The sequence below is a fragment of the Anas platyrhynchos genome, chromosome 8, assembly GCF_047663525.1.
Source record: "Anas platyrhynchos isolate ZD024472 breed Pekin duck chromosome 8, IASCAAS_PekinDuck_T2T, whole genome shotgun sequence".
Lineage (NCBI taxonomy): Eukaryota > Metazoa > Chordata > Aves > Anseriformes > Anatidae > Anas > Anas platyrhynchos.
The window spans coordinates 13,045,104-13,059,903 of NC_092594.1; the positions used below are offsets into that span (position 1 = coordinate 13,045,104).

Sequence of the window (14,800 nt, forward strand, 5' to 3'; positions counted from 1 at the left end):
TTTTGAATTACTTCCATATCCCTCCTTTAATGGAGGGCATTCTAATGCAACACATATTTATATATACACAGAATTATGTATGTCCTTGATTTAAAATTCCAAGTAACTCTAGTAACATTAAAGTAACTCCAACGATGTTCTTCACATTTAAATTGTTATTTTTAGTTTTCCAAATATGAAAACCATCTCTAAAGAAGTTTAACACTTTTGTACATCCTTCTCAAGGCAACAGAAAAAAATCCAGGGCTACAATTCAAATGTCATCCCAGGACTGTGTGTTGTTCATACATTCCTGTCTAATGTTTGTAGAACGTAAAGCTATCTTCCAGTTTGTAAGTATGTTGCATTTGAGTAGTTAAGTTAAAATCAACTTCAATGTGAAGTGGTTATTTTTCTCTGCCAACTTCTGTGTGTTTTGTCCCCAAATTGAATAAAAACTGTTCAAGTCATTATCTCGCAAAAACCAAAACCAAACAAACGAAAAGTCCAGTCAGCTCTATCATAAATACAGTTAACGGATCCAAAATGAATTTGCAAGAATATATTAATACTTACCAGTGGTGTAATTGAATACATCGCCTAAAGGACTCTGCCCTGCCTTGTTGTATGCAAAGACACTAATGAAGTAGGTGAAACCGCAGTCTGATTGGAAATGGCATTGAGTATGTGATGTGTTGCAGTGCACTTCCAAGCCATCATCGCTCTTCACAAAAACCACATAATAATGGCCAAAATTGACACTAGACCATGATACCAACAAGTTGCCAGGTTCATCCTCTTCAATTGATATATTTCCTGGGGCACAAGGGACTGAAAAAAAAAAATTGTCATCAAAATATTTTAAAGTTATACTTTATGGAAAAAAAAGTAAAATCAGGAATACAGGAATATACAGAATTATCCTACTCAGCTTGAACATTTATCATTGTCTTGATCAAAAAAAGCAACTCATACCTCTTTACAGAGGATGCTTCTTACATTTAGATGAAAAGTGAGTATGATTTTTACAGAAAAAAACAGATCTTACCTTTATCCCTTACATAAAAGAGACCTGCTTTCCTCTCCTGGTTCAAAAAGTATAGCTTGCTGCTACTAGAACATAAATGATCTAATTGAAGCAATGTTGGTTGAGAAGATTACAGCCAACAGCTTAAAAGTGTCTCTTGCTAAAGGCTTTCATCCCATTAGAACTACTTCTGAGTTGCTCACATGGGTGATCTCTAATTGATACAGTGAGAGGTCAGAATGAGACAAGTAACATTAAATAAATCATTAAATAAAGCTCAGTCCTTAAGGTAGCACATAACAAAAATGGTTTAGGTTTTGTTTATGTGAGCCATTCATCTAACAGATCAGGAAGCACAAATCTCTGACATGGCAGTGGTGCTAAGTAGCTGAGACTAGCAATCTTTTGTACTGACAAAGCTGCAACCTGCAAACAGCCTGTGACTATCTGAATTCAGTTTCATGGCACCATTTAGCTGGGAGTGATTATTTGTTAACCTGCTTTCTAAGTTGCAACTAAATCTAGCCTAGAGCAGTTCTCAGCCTAAAGCCACTTCTCCATGCTATTTCCTCACAGACTTTTCCCAATCTATTTGGGCAGATCTGTTATACCTTAGATTAGTTTTACACTCAGAAAATTGACTTTAGAACAAGTACTTCTGGGAGGAGGAAAATGCAGGCTTATTGTTTCATCTAACAATATATATACTGATGCAAGTTTCTCACGGAAATATGAAGAAAATTTAGGCTATTATCCCCTTAGTACAAAAGTATATGGTATAGTTCATGTGCAGAGTTCAGAAGCAGAAACAACTATTTGAGAATCATGAATTGTATCGGACTAGCATTTGAAGTTAAAGAAATGTATGTTAAAATGCCATAAGCTATGTAAGAATCAGTGATTCACATACTAGTTTTTAAGCTTACTGCATCAGTAGGTTTACTGGATCCAGCATCATTATGTGCTGTGACAAAAACAGAATATTCAGATCCACACTGGAGTGGCAGTACCACGCAGGAGGCAGAAGATGTGTTACACTTCAGTTTCAGGAGTCCACTGGAGGCTGTCACAGTGTAAGTTAGAGCTCCTTCTGCTGGCATCCAAGAAACAACAGCTCTTAAAGCACCACTATTGAAAACTACTTGAACATCCACTGGCGCCTGAGGACCTATGGCATATCAGTTAGGAATAATTGTAAGTACAACTTTGCGTATGGCCTACAGACATGAAGTTTTTCAGAACTTGCAAATGAAGTACAATTTTTTGTGGTGCACACCTTACCCTTGTTCATAGTAAAGTTGCAACATAATTTTCTAAATAAATGATTCTATTTGTACACTGACATAAAGCTTTCTGTTGAAATTCCTTGTCTTATTTGAACACTTGCTGTTCACAGTTAGAAAAATCCCCCAAACAGTTTAAGCTTGTGTAATCCTTACCTAGGCCTGTAAATCTTCAGTGGTAGTTAATGGCATGTTTGCCTCAGTAATACTCATCAGACATAGCCACACCATCTGGTTTCCAGGAAGTTTGAGATGGGCTAAGATTTACATGTTCTGAAAATCTACCCAATATATCTTTGAAAAACATAACACAGTCAAGTCATACACACACAAACACTTCTTCGTATATCCTTTTTTTTTTTTTTTTTAATACTTACTTAGTTTTAGAAAATAAAATTTCTTACTTGTTCTTTGGTTGTATGTGAAATCATCTCCAGGAAGCCCATTGGCATTCCAGGCATATGCCTTGATAGTATAGAGAGTTCCTGGATCTAAATTTGTAAATACGAAGGAAGTATTGGTGGTGTTCTGCTTCAGCATTCTGCCCAAACCATCTGATCTCATCAGGGACACAGAGAATCCAGCTGCCATATACACAGCTTTCCAGCTCACTGCAATGGAGTCACAGCTCGGGGAACTAACAGACAGAACTGGAGCAGCCAGGACTGTTGAGAAAGAACATCAATTCAGCTTGCAGTTAGCTAGTAATACTGTTTGGAAGGTCCAAATTCCAGATGAATATACAAAATCAACAAATTATTAAAACAACAACAGGAAGACAAAATAGTGCAAATTTGACAGAATAAATCTGGAAACTGATTTGGTAGAACCATTATGTAACAGGTTTTGTAAAGTGAAAGCAACTCATACACAATGTATGAAAGTAGTGTGTGCAGAAGAATGAAAATCACTAAGAAGATACTGTATTTCCCATCATCTAAGTTTTGCATTGTCTTATTTTTACTTTTTTTATGAATTCTGTTATCTCAAGATGTGTCTTTTGTTAAAATAAAATCTGCATATTCATACAGACTCTATTAAAACTTCTCTATTAAACATTTAATTTAATGTCACAAAGCAAACCACCAAGTCAGACTCATGTCCTGCTCATTAAGTTAGACAAATTCCAGTCCTCAAAAACTGCAAGGAGAGTATGCTCAATACAATTTAAAATACAAAATTATAATAAGTGGTACTGGTACATTTCTGGGTTACACTGTTTCTTCTTTGTTCCATATATATATGAAACATATATATAACATACATATATATATGGAACATATATATATATGTATGTTATATATATATATAACATATATATATATATATATATGTATGTTATACTATATATATTTAAGCTAGGATGCTTTCATGAGTGCTTTATAGTATAATATTAAAGAATTTGAAATAAAAATAAAGTCCACCTGTTTTTGCTTTTCTGGAAGGTGAAGGCTGGCTTTTTCCTCCTGCATTTATAGATCTGATAGTGATTCTGTACGAGGTGGCAGGTTTCAATCCCATAACTGTACCCGGTGAATTTGTGACTGTAGTTTCAATGCAGGAATCTCCATCTTGTGCAGACAGTAGATAACTTGTAGCTCCAGGTACCACTCTCCATTCCACTGTGATACTGTTGCTAAGTTTTGAGTAAGCTTGATCGATAACAGGTATGTCTGGAGCTAAAACAGAAATAACAGGAGATGTGCTGACATTGGGGTACTTAGCCCTCTAAAACAGTGTGCTCTGAACATTGCACAAAGACTGATGAGAACAAATGGTCTACACCTTCTATTAATGTTTTAAATTTATTATTCAATTTAAACTAAGTTAAATAGTACGGTGTATTTACTTTTGTTTCAGGAAATAAAACTTTTTTCAGTGCATGCAGTACAATGACTACTGAAAACTGTGTAATATTTGGGTACTCTTAGGAGACTTGCTACTGGTATGACACACATTTGTCTTTCAAGGGTGAAAGACTGCATCAATTAGATTGATAGGTACTGTTTGGGAGGATGTGGCTTTTCTAGGGTTTATACAGGTCTGCTTGTCTTTCCCACAGCTTCTCTGGACAACTTTCTCCAGTGTTTGACAACCCTCACAGTATAAAACTGTTTTCTCCTCTTCATATGGAATTTGTGTCTGAATTTGTGCCCACTGTCTCTTGTTCTGTTATGGGTGCTTCTGAGAAGTTTGGTTCCCTCATTCTTTCCCATCAAGCAAATATATGCAGATTGCTGAGATCCTCCCTGAGCCTTTTCTTCTCAAAGCTAAATGGTCACAACTCTTTCAGCCTCTCCTCATATGAAAGATGTTACATATCTCAAAGGCAAATGATTCTGCACTAAGTCTAAAACAAGTGTAAATAAACATTAACAAAACGTGTAATTTTCAGGTATTCTAGATCATTTTTAATCTTCCAATTAAGATATTCTAGTACTCCTGAAATCACTATTGAAATGGGGGACATCAGTATGCTCCTTGAGGCAAAATTACTTGTAGCAATGCAGCTAATTTGGGATTTCCGAGATGGCAGAAAATATTAGGCATAGGTGTACAACCCTTGAGCATTATCTCCGCACTCTTAGACCCAAACATTTTCTCATTTAGTTATAGGCATACATCTTCTTTTGCCCCCTCTTAAAAATGGTAACATATATTCTATATCATGATACCTATGGAACATCTGCAGGTGTGTCTTTCTCTGTCTTTGGGCAAATTGTCAGCTACTGCACTATGATCTTATTTTTCCTTATAATAAATTATCTTCATAAGCAACTCATTAAAAAATATGTGCAGGAAATCCTTATGAAAATCTAAGGGAGTTGCTTGCCCAAAGATCAAGTAGACAATATATAGCATATGATTTATATCAGAAATAAATTATAGACCGTGAGTCATTAACATCCGTTCTTGGATAACTAATCTATCACTAGAGGGGTTTTATATTTATTGGGATAAACACTGCTACTTTTTAATTTTGATCCTTATTTTTGAAGTATTTTAAAAAACAAATTTCAACAGAATGTTTCTCAATTACATTTCAGCGGTTTTACATTACATTTCAGATAAAAAAGGAAATTTGTTTATGCAGATTCTGCATTATCCATCAATGACTTTATGCTACAAGTCCTTTTGCAAATGAAACAAAAATATAATTTATCAGCATTAGTACCAAAAAATGTATCCAGCTTCACATCAGCATTTGTAATGAGAAAGTAGATGATTTGGAAAGCTGCAGTCTGAGTGAGCTGTGTGTGGCAGTTTAGGGAAACATACATGAAAAAAGAAGAGGGGAAAATGAGCTAATCATGCTACTACTGAACTCAGTATGAGGACCAACAAAAGGCTTCAACAGGAACGGCAGCTTTTCCCTACAGGTACAATAAACACCAGGGATGAAATTCCAGTGCTACAGAAGTCAATGGAAATCATATTTCATGTAGGTTCTCTTACTAACCTGTTGACTGCATAATCTGTGTTTCAGCCAGAATAATTCCATTCATGTCAATGGCTTCTGCTTGTATAACATAAACAGTATTGGGAATTAATGAAGTTAGCGTGCCTGTAAATGTAATACCACTGAAATGAGCCTGTAAAGAATGGCCCACAGTATTCACAGCTGTAGCTGTGATTCTGTAGGTAAAGGCTCCTGAAAACTTGGGCCATCTGAGATAAATGCTTCTTGATGTCACATCATATATAGACATAGAGAAACCTAAAAAAACAACCAATCAAACAAACAAAAACAAACAAACAAACAAACAGAAAGAACAGAAAGAAAGAAAAAAAAAAAACAACAAAACAACCACAATCAGAAAAACATTTCAGTAAATCTAACTCTAGCAAGAAAATCAGTAAATCTAACTCTTGCTCTAACAAGACTCTAACAGTTCAGTATATGCAGAAACATGTACTATCAGCCTTCTTAGAGAATGAATCGATTCTGAAAGCATTCCTTGTAGTCTTGCATTCCTCATATTTTAATCTAGTTAATACATGTATGCATGCTTAAGATACTAGGAGTTCTTGGCACAAAATGTGAGATTGTAAGAAGTATAAAATGCCACGAAATATTAAAAACGTTTAGTGCTTAGGAGATAATACCAATGTCAGGGTATAAGTGGCCTGTGAGAATCTTTGTGTGAGTGTTCAACAGAATTGGGGCTCTTCAAAATGAGATTTCAAGTTTATAAAGATATCAACAGATTTTTTTATTTTTATTTTTTTGAAACTCAATCAAACTTGAAAACATTTTTGTTTATAAAACTGTGAAAACAGTACTTATTATAAATCAGAAACTTGTTTGTTCTCTTCAGACCCATTCAAAAATAAGCATGCACAAACAAAATGCCATTTTGAAGATTTACCTGTGCTAGATGAAAAAACCTGAAAAGGAAGATGTAAAAAATTAGAAATACAAAGTGAAATATCTTACTTGGGAAATTAAAAAACTCCTGATAGTACTAGTAACAGCTTAAAACATTACTTTTTAGCACAAAGCTACTGATGTGATGTGTTTGTTCCAATTCTTTAAGCGCAGATGGTTTGTGCAACCAGTGAGATTTGGTACAGATGTGCAGATTGTATTACTTGATTTTCCTCTCTGAATCTGCCTGTTGAGTTAGTGTTCACTTGCTGGAAGACTTTGAAAGGACCCTAAAATACTGTTTTATGTTTGACCCTTATTTTCAAAACCTAGCCAGTTGCTTGTAAATATTTGCATAAGGGTAACAGTAACAAAGTATGAATGTGGAAGCAGGTGTTGGATAGTCTCTATCAAATAGCTTCTAGCTTTTAGTTTACCTTTACAAAGAGCACAGTATCATTCTAGAAAATAATCTGAAAGAAAATCAGTTGCACTCACCATTTCTAGGCTGTTGCAAACCAGTCCAAGGAATACTAATGACCGACTTTTTGAGCCGCACATCGTGACAGAACTTTGCTCCAGGCTTCACATCTGGATGAGCTCAAGCCGATGCCTGCGATGACTGGAAATACTTCACAGCGGCTCTGTGGCCACAGGAGCTTTACTTGCGGGGTGAGGGCAGGCTGCCTTAGCTTGGGCCCTCCTCTGTGACAGCCCCACACAGAAAGGAGCTTTTAGGCAGGCAGGTCGTTTTTTTTTTTTTTTTTTCCTTTCTTTTTTTTTTTTTTCTTTCTTCAAGATACGGTTTCTGTATTGAGTACACATGATACGTGAAGTAATTAAGCTCAACACAAATTAGGAATTTGCTGTTTAGTTCACTGTTGCTACTTTTGTCCACTTACAAGCACCATTTTTCCGTCTGGAATTAACCCCTTGTCATACTTTGAGTGGAAAGATGTTGTACAAGCTTTAGCCTCCCTCAGGCCTTGTGCTGTGTGAGGAGAAGCAGACATTTCCTCTCAGTTTTTCTAACTCCTTCTGGGATTTTTTTTAACGACACGGCCTTTGCAACTTCAAGCTGAAACTCCATATCGCTGATTTTACGGGCTCAGAAAGGGGACCTTGTTGTGAACTGCCAGGGCTGTGTCGGATTACTTTTTACAGAGGGTCTGGGGGAAGTTTTTACGGGGGAGCCCTTTCCCCAGGGGCCGGGCTGCAGGCTCCGAGCACGGGGGACCCGCGGTGCCCCACAGCGGCTGCAGCGGGGCGGGCACGGCTCTGGCCGGCCGGGGCCGCCTCAGAAAGGGGCGCGGTGGGGCCGGGCCGGGGCGGCGGAAGGGAAGGAAGGGAAGGGAAGGAGGAGAAGGGAAGAAGGGGAGAAGGGCAGGGCAGGGCCGGCAGCGCGGACAAGATGGCGCCGGCGGTGCGGGGGCTGAAGAGCTTGGTGTGGCAGAGTGAGTGCGCGGCTCGCTGCCGCCGTGAGGGAGCCGCGGGGGCTGCCGTCCGAGGGGACTGCGCTGCCACGGCTTTGGGATTACGGCTCTGCCTCTTTCCGAGGCTGGGTGGGACACGGGTCGGGGCAGCCCTGCCTGCTCCCGGGGAGGGGAAGGGGAGTCAGCGCCTCAGGGGTCCCGCTGGGGGGCTCCCGGTACCTCGGAGCTGCCGGGGGAGCCGAGCCCGTCAGCGAGCGGCAGCGTGCGCCTGGCAGGGTTCGGAAGTAAAACTAAATACAAATAATAATAATAATAAACAACTCTGGAGGTATTTTTATTAGTGAGCTGCAGGGTTTTATGGCCGTGCTCGGGAGCAGGTTCTGCCGGTGTCGCTCCCAAAGCGCCGAGCGGTGGCGGCCGGGTGTTTGGCTGGAGGAGGCGGGCTGGCAGTGCCTCAGGGAGCCTCCAACCAGCCTCGGGAGGGGCGGGCAGCGGCCCCACGCCAGGCTGAGGTGGTTTGGGGCTGCTCGGGCAGCCCGGTGACCGGCCGACCCTGGCTGGAAAGGAAGGGCCTGTGGCCGCCCTGCCTTCTGCTGCCACCTGCGAGCTCCGGGGGCTGGCTGCTGGAAGGGATTGAAGGAACAGAAAAAGGGCGGAAAGAGGAAAGGGGCACGTTTTTGGAGCGCTCAGTGTGTAAATTACTGGCATAAATATCCTAGCTGCTGTAAATAGAGGCATTTATTTAGCGTTTGAGCTTCAGAAATCCCCTCTTTTGCTGCTTTCATTCTCCTGGGTTGCTCCAAGTTATTTGTGCCTTTGACTGTGACATTTTCTTGAGATTTTCTTCTGGGGGATGCTGAGGTGTTTAGAGAAGAGCTGGGCCTCATGAGGAGGGAACCTGATCAAAGTGCTGGTGTGTTATCAGGGCACACACGAACTTGGGAAAGTGGCATTGCTGGTGTGGACGAGACTGAAGGGGGAAAAAAGATTAGCACCGCTTCATGGTTTAATAATAAAACGTCTCGTAAAAGTCAAGTTTCCTTTGAAAATAATTGTTGTTAGATAGCTAGTAACTGGTGTCTTCTCAAGACCACAACAATTCTGAAATTGGTGAACAAGTTTCAGGTGTTTTTAGTGAATTGGCATTTTGTTTATGGGTAATTCAAGGCCAGAAGTGGAAGCTTTGTAATATTTCTGTGAAATGTTTTTAACGCTGGTTTGTCTGGAAATAATCCATCAGTAATGCTGACATTTCATGTGGCACATTGTTAACAATGCATATCTTATTCCTGTTTCGTGAATAGGAAAAAAAATAATGAGTGTTTTATCTATGCTGCAGCATGGTGCTATTAAGAGTCTTTGTTCCTTGGGAACGCATATTTCTGTAAGGTGCGCTTTGAGATGAAATCTAAGCAGAAGTATGTGGAAAAAGTTACCAAAGTTTACAGAGAATAAAGAGGGAGGGAGATAAAAAGAAAGCTACTTATATTTAGAAGACATTAGGTTTTTTTTTGAATGAAGTTAGAAAACTAACCAGATACACACACACACACACACACACACACACGCAGTATCTGTAAATAAGGTTATTTTCCCTAAGCAATTCTGTCATTAAAAACTTGTAACAGTTTTAAAATGTGTTCTAGATGTGTATAGTAACATTTTAACCTAGCCATGAATATTTTTATGATTCAGCATTTTTTTTTTTTTCAGCTTTGTTTTCCCTGGCACTTGCTTCTGGTGAAAGCCGCAGTTGTAGTACTTTAAGGAAGTACAGCATGAATGGGTCATTAGCTTGCCAAGGCGTGGGTTGCTTTTTTTTGTTTGTGTTTGGCTTTATTTGCCATATGGCAGTTTAGCAGTCTAATGATCTGTCCCAGTTGTGTCTAGTCTTTTACTTCTTGATCCTCTTAGTTTAAGGCATTTTTCTTTTACTTAATTGAATGTTTTTGGAGAAGCCAGAAGTGGAAAAGGTAGCTAAGTATGAAACTTTTACAAGAACTAAGGAAATGACACCATAGATGAGAATGGAGCACTACTTATGCATGGCCTTATGATAGTTTTTGTTGCCTTCAGAATACTTACTGGAGGCAAATGAGATGACTTTGAGATCCTGTAAATCAGTATAGTTTCTTTGGTGTTCCAGTTATTTGAGTAAAGTAGTTGCAGGCTGGGGATAAAATAAATAGCAGTTGGAAAATATGCCGCATTTGGGAAACTGGTAGCTTGGAATAATGTATTTATCTTTCACAGTGGGAGAAAGCTGACTTTTTTTGATTTTTTGCTAAGTTTGAGTAAGTTTGAGACAACTGGATAATGCATTTCTGTGTTTTGGATTATTTTATAGGCAAGCAAGTGAAAGCATTGTAGGAAACAGTATACTTGAGATTTTGGATGGGACTCTGAGTCCAAGTATTAAAAAGATCTCTGTAATGCTAAAGACTAAGTCTGGTAAGAGTGTTTTCAGAAAATACAAAGGCTAATAAACTTTAATGAATCTAAAGGTTTTTTAATTATAACTTGTGTAGAAACACAGAAGAAAATGCAACGAATGTACAAAGTGTAAAAAGGGACAGGAAAAAACGTTCCTGTATTACACAATGGCCTCGGGTATTAGTTTTGGGTATCTTGGGTGTAGATAGTATCATGCCAAAGGACCTTGAATGTAAATGAAGATCTCAATATTTACAAAAACTTAAGAAGTAGATGGACTTTGCTGTATGTGCAGCTACTATTCTGGAGCTCTTTGTGATTGTCTCACTTGGCAGGAATCACAAAATGTGTGTTGATTTTGTTAGTCTGTATTTTAGAACTCTGTTAGCCTTTTATATTTGGACTTGGGAAAAAGGCCTAACTGATGAAAGCCATAGTTCACAGCTTCATCTGAAATTCTGTTCTTTGGGAAGGCTTCTTTATGGTTGTGTTTATAAAAGTATAGGCTCATCAGTTCTCCAAATTTTCTGACTTGTAATTTGTAAATACTACTGCCATGGTCAGATTTGCACTAGAGTGAGGACTGTGCTCTGGAAAGCTGCAGCTCATAGTTCTGGTGATCTGTAATGGCTGTGGGACATAACTCTTACTGCTGAATCCTATACGTGATTTATAATTGACATTTCTCCCAAAGTTGTAATAGCAGGAAAAGTTAATGGATACCTGTTTTAAGGTAACTTTTATTTCCTGATTAAACTGGTATTTTTTCTTTTTTTCTGGAATTCTAGAGAAAGAGCAAGGACATGTGAAGTGTACACATATTGGAAAACAGGTTTAACTGTGTTGGTGTAACTATCATTTCTTGAAGAGTAACTTTGATTTTTGCATGTGTGCAATCTGTTTTATTGAACTAAACCGTTCCACTAAATAAAGAAAAAAAGACAAAATGAAATATTTACAGGCCTATGACCGTTTAGATTGATTTTATGGAGATTCTCTACATTAGCAAAAATTAGTATTTTTTAGAACAATTTGATTCTTCTAATTGGTAACATCTCTATTCCTTCTTACAGAGCTGAAATCAGCAATATTTGATGACTGCAGGAAAGAGGATGAATGGAAGGTATAGTTTTGTATAAATATAATTTAATGGCTATTTTTTCTTAATGTTGTTTGCTTTCCAAATAGTGGAATTTTAGTTCTGTTAAGTTGGGTCTGTGTAACACACAAAGAAAAACGTAAGGGTTAGCAGAGGAAGAACAAATGGCAGTTGTCTCAATTCTTTTTTTTTGCTAAATTTAGAAATTCTTCCTGTTTATCTTTGCTTTTCTTCTGAATGACTTGCACTTTATTCAGTTCTCCAGAACTCCACGTTTCTGCCTTAACTGCAGTGGTGGCCAGGAGAAAATAATATTGCTGTATGGTATGCGTGGAGCAGGATTCAACAGTATGAGACAGACTTTGCTCCAGACTCCAGCTCCACCAATGTTTGCTGTTTTCAGTGATAACGTCAACAGTAATAAAAATAATAGGAAAGTGCAGCTGAAATGGCTCTGAGAAAATCATCTATTTAAGTGTTCCTTTTTTTTTTTTTTGATCTGTAATTTCTATATATCTTCCTGAACAAGTATGACCTATTTCTTACTCCCTCTTGTCCCGTAGTCTGCTGACTGTTGCCTTGTTTTTCTGAATTACTTTTCAGCTGATGCCCTCAAGCAGCCCACAGATTCCTGGGGTTCTGTAGATTGCCTTTGAAAGGCACTTGACCATATTAATCATCTAATTATTATTTGTCATTCTTGAAAGTTTTGTTTAAAGGAAAGCTCCTGATTTTATGTTCTGTTTTTTTCAGTACATGATATATTCTTACGTCTATGTTTCCTTTTTTTCTAGCTAATATTTTTTGTTGTTGTAGTTTAAGCCAATTGTTACTGATCCCTTTATTTTGGGAAGAAATGCAAACAGACTGTTCTTTTTTTTTTTTTTTTTTTTTTTTTTCAGCTGACTTTGTGTCTGAAATCCATTGTCATATTTTTTCCTCTCGGGACTAAAATTATGCCAATTAGTTTGACTTCATTTTGACTGATTTTTTTTTTTTTATAATGAAATATTTCAAATTCACATGTGTCTTCTGAGCTGTGGAGAAGTGAAGACAAGAGAAAGTACTTAAGCAGTGATACAATATACCAGCGAGGTCTTGCATTTTATTGTAAATGGCTCAAGACTGATGTAAGCACAGGAAGATATACAGAGATGGTCAGGAAGGGTGAGAGAGCTTGATCACTGGAAGAGTGTGAAAGGAAGGAGACTTGGTTAGTTAAGAGAAATTATTATCTCATAAAATATATTGGAACTGGGCGGGTGGGATGGGAGGAGAGAACAGCTGCTTAAGCTGTCAAACTGTTTTTAGACTAAGAACAGATACACCTAAGGCCGTAGTGTAAGTTAGGCAGAACTCAAGACTTGTGTCCAAGTGAAAGTTTTGAGACAAGGGGACAAGGTACCAAGGTACTTAAGATGCAGTTCGTCTTCTGAAATGCTATACGTAGCATCCTTCTGATGTTACTGGAGATGAATTTCTTCCTCTTCCTACAGCTGCTATATACAGGTAATGAAAGATACAGAGTAAAGAAGTGGATTTCAGTGTCAAATTTTCACGGCAAGTTATTCAGGAAATAATACAGTTTTATTATAGCTGATTAATTTATCTAATCGATGTTTTATGTATTTAGATAATTCTTTTAGATGACTATACTACTAAATTACTGTCACTCTGCTGTAAGATGACTGATCTGCTGGCAGAGGGTATCACAGGTAAGCACAGCTCTTCTCAATATACACGTTATTATGTCTTTTTTTAAAAAAAGGAAGCAAAGAATAAAGTTGATGGTACCCTCACATAAAACTTTATTTTTTCTTGTCTTCAACAGCCAAATTACCATGGCGTATTAGACTAGAAAACTGGCTTTTATAATAACCAACCAATTGCAATTTCATTATTTGAATAGAAAATTAAACATTTCTGTGCTCGGAAGCTATTTTTTTCCTGTCTTACTGCAAAAGATTGCTTTAAGGGTGTTGGTGGTTGTTTTTTGTTGTTTTTGTTTTGTTTTCCTGATGTCCTGGATGTGGTAAATGAATTATCCATGACACTGAATTTTTTGAGGATGTTACCTGTGAGCTGAAGTGAATACAGGAGCATAGTAAAGAATTATGTTTTTACTAAAGTTCACTTAAAAGAATAGGCAAACTGCTCTCTATAACTTTCTTAATGTGTTCTGCAAGTGACTAATACCCACTGCTTTGAATGCATGTATGCTCATGAGCAGCAGAATTGGGGTATGGGTATAGAAGGGTATGGAAAAGTAAGTGCTGAAGACAAAATGAAAACAACAGGCAACAACAGAAAACTGATAAGGGGTGGTTGCAAGCAAATGAATGGGATACAAAAATTTAAATTTGAGTTGTGTTGTGTGGAAATATTCTGGCCTATTTTCAAAACAAGATAACTTTTACTGGGAAAACAACAACAACAACAAAAAAAACAGGAAAAAATACTTGAAACTAGGTGATATCAATGATCACTGTTCATGCTACGTATAGTTTTCTTCTAGGTAAAGTAATCAGGTTGTCACTTTTCTCAGTAGCTTGTAAGTAGTTTCTAGTGGATATGTTTTTCTCACATATTCTGGAGTGTCTTTGATGTTCCTTGATGCTTGGTGTTAGCTGCTGTCAGAAGTGAATAAGAGACAGATTGTGATAGATCTGGTAAACAGATCTGGTATGCCTGATTATATTAGGCTTTGTTTTTCTGCACATTTTATGAAAGCGTTTTTCCTCTAGTGAACAGTTTAAAAAAATAAAAACTAACAGATGTTTTTCCTACCATAAGCCACTTGTCAAATTTTTATTGGCCATTCTGTAATGCTTATTAGTATATCATTGTGCCAAACTTACTTTTGAAATTGAAACAGATAAACTAAATTACTGATTTTTTTTTTTTATTTCATTGCCTCTAGTTCTAGATTTTTAGAAATACTTCTGTAAGAGGGTGAGGCGACATTGAGAATTAGCTTTTTTCACATAAGTAGCAAGATTGCTTAAAGAAGAGATTACATGATTAGGCTTTCAATTTATAACCTGAAGCTATGAAAATTTGCTCAGTGTTATCTTTTACAACGCGTTTACATGTTCTGAATATTCTGTATAACATGATTCTTTAGGAAGAATGATAGCAGAGCTGTACGCACTGATTTTTTTCTATGTACTTTGATCA

The 14,800-nt window shown here is 37.5% G+C and overlaps 2 protein-coding genes across 7 annotated transcripts in view; one reads left to right on the forward strand and one right to left on the reverse strand.

Moving 5' to 3' along the window:
* FNDC7 (fibronectin type III domain containing 7) overlaps positions 1–7,959 on the reverse strand; it is a 23,558-nt gene extending 15,599 nt beyond the window's left edge. For 2 of the 4 annotated variants that reach the window (XR_011811105.1, XM_021278116.4), the window contains exons 1-7: positions 7,157–7,959; positions 6,660–6,678; positions 5,750–6,007; positions 3,714–3,968; positions 2,694–2,954; positions 1,917–2,174; positions 556–810 (exon numbers count right to left, since the gene is read on the reverse strand). Coding sequence is in view for 1 of the 4 variants with exons in the window: in XM_021278116.4 (XP_021133791.1) it covers positions 556–810; positions 1,917–2,174; positions 2,694–2,954; positions 3,714–3,968; positions 5,750–6,007; positions 6,660–6,678; positions 7,157–7,219 (1,369 nt within the window). In the remaining 3 variants the exon portion in view is untranslated. The remainder of the gene's footprint in view (positions 1–555; positions 811–1,916; positions 2,175–2,693; positions 2,955–3,713; positions 3,969–5,749; positions 6,008–6,659; positions 6,679–7,156) is intronic. The other 2 variants (XR_011811107.1, XR_011811106.1) reach the window with 2 other exon arrangements.
* The window catches only part of STXBP3 (syntaxin binding protein 3), a 23,697-nt gene continuing 16,854 nt past the window's right edge, over positions 7,958–14,800 (forward strand). Inside the window, exons 1-4 of one of the 3 annotated variants that reach the window (XM_072041933.1) lie at positions 7,966–8,112; positions 10,439–10,542; positions 11,598–11,647; positions 13,257–13,338. In XM_072041933.1, the coding sequence (XP_071898034.1) occupies positions 10,524–10,542; positions 11,598–11,647; positions 13,257–13,338 (151 nt within the window). In that variant the 5' untranslated portion in view covers positions 7,966–8,112; positions 10,439–10,523. Of the gene's footprint in view, positions 8,113–8,300; positions 8,781–10,438; positions 10,543–11,597; positions 11,648–13,256; positions 13,339–14,800 lie in introns of those variants that run through there. The other 2 variants (XM_027463681.3, XM_072041934.1) reach the window with 2 other exon arrangements.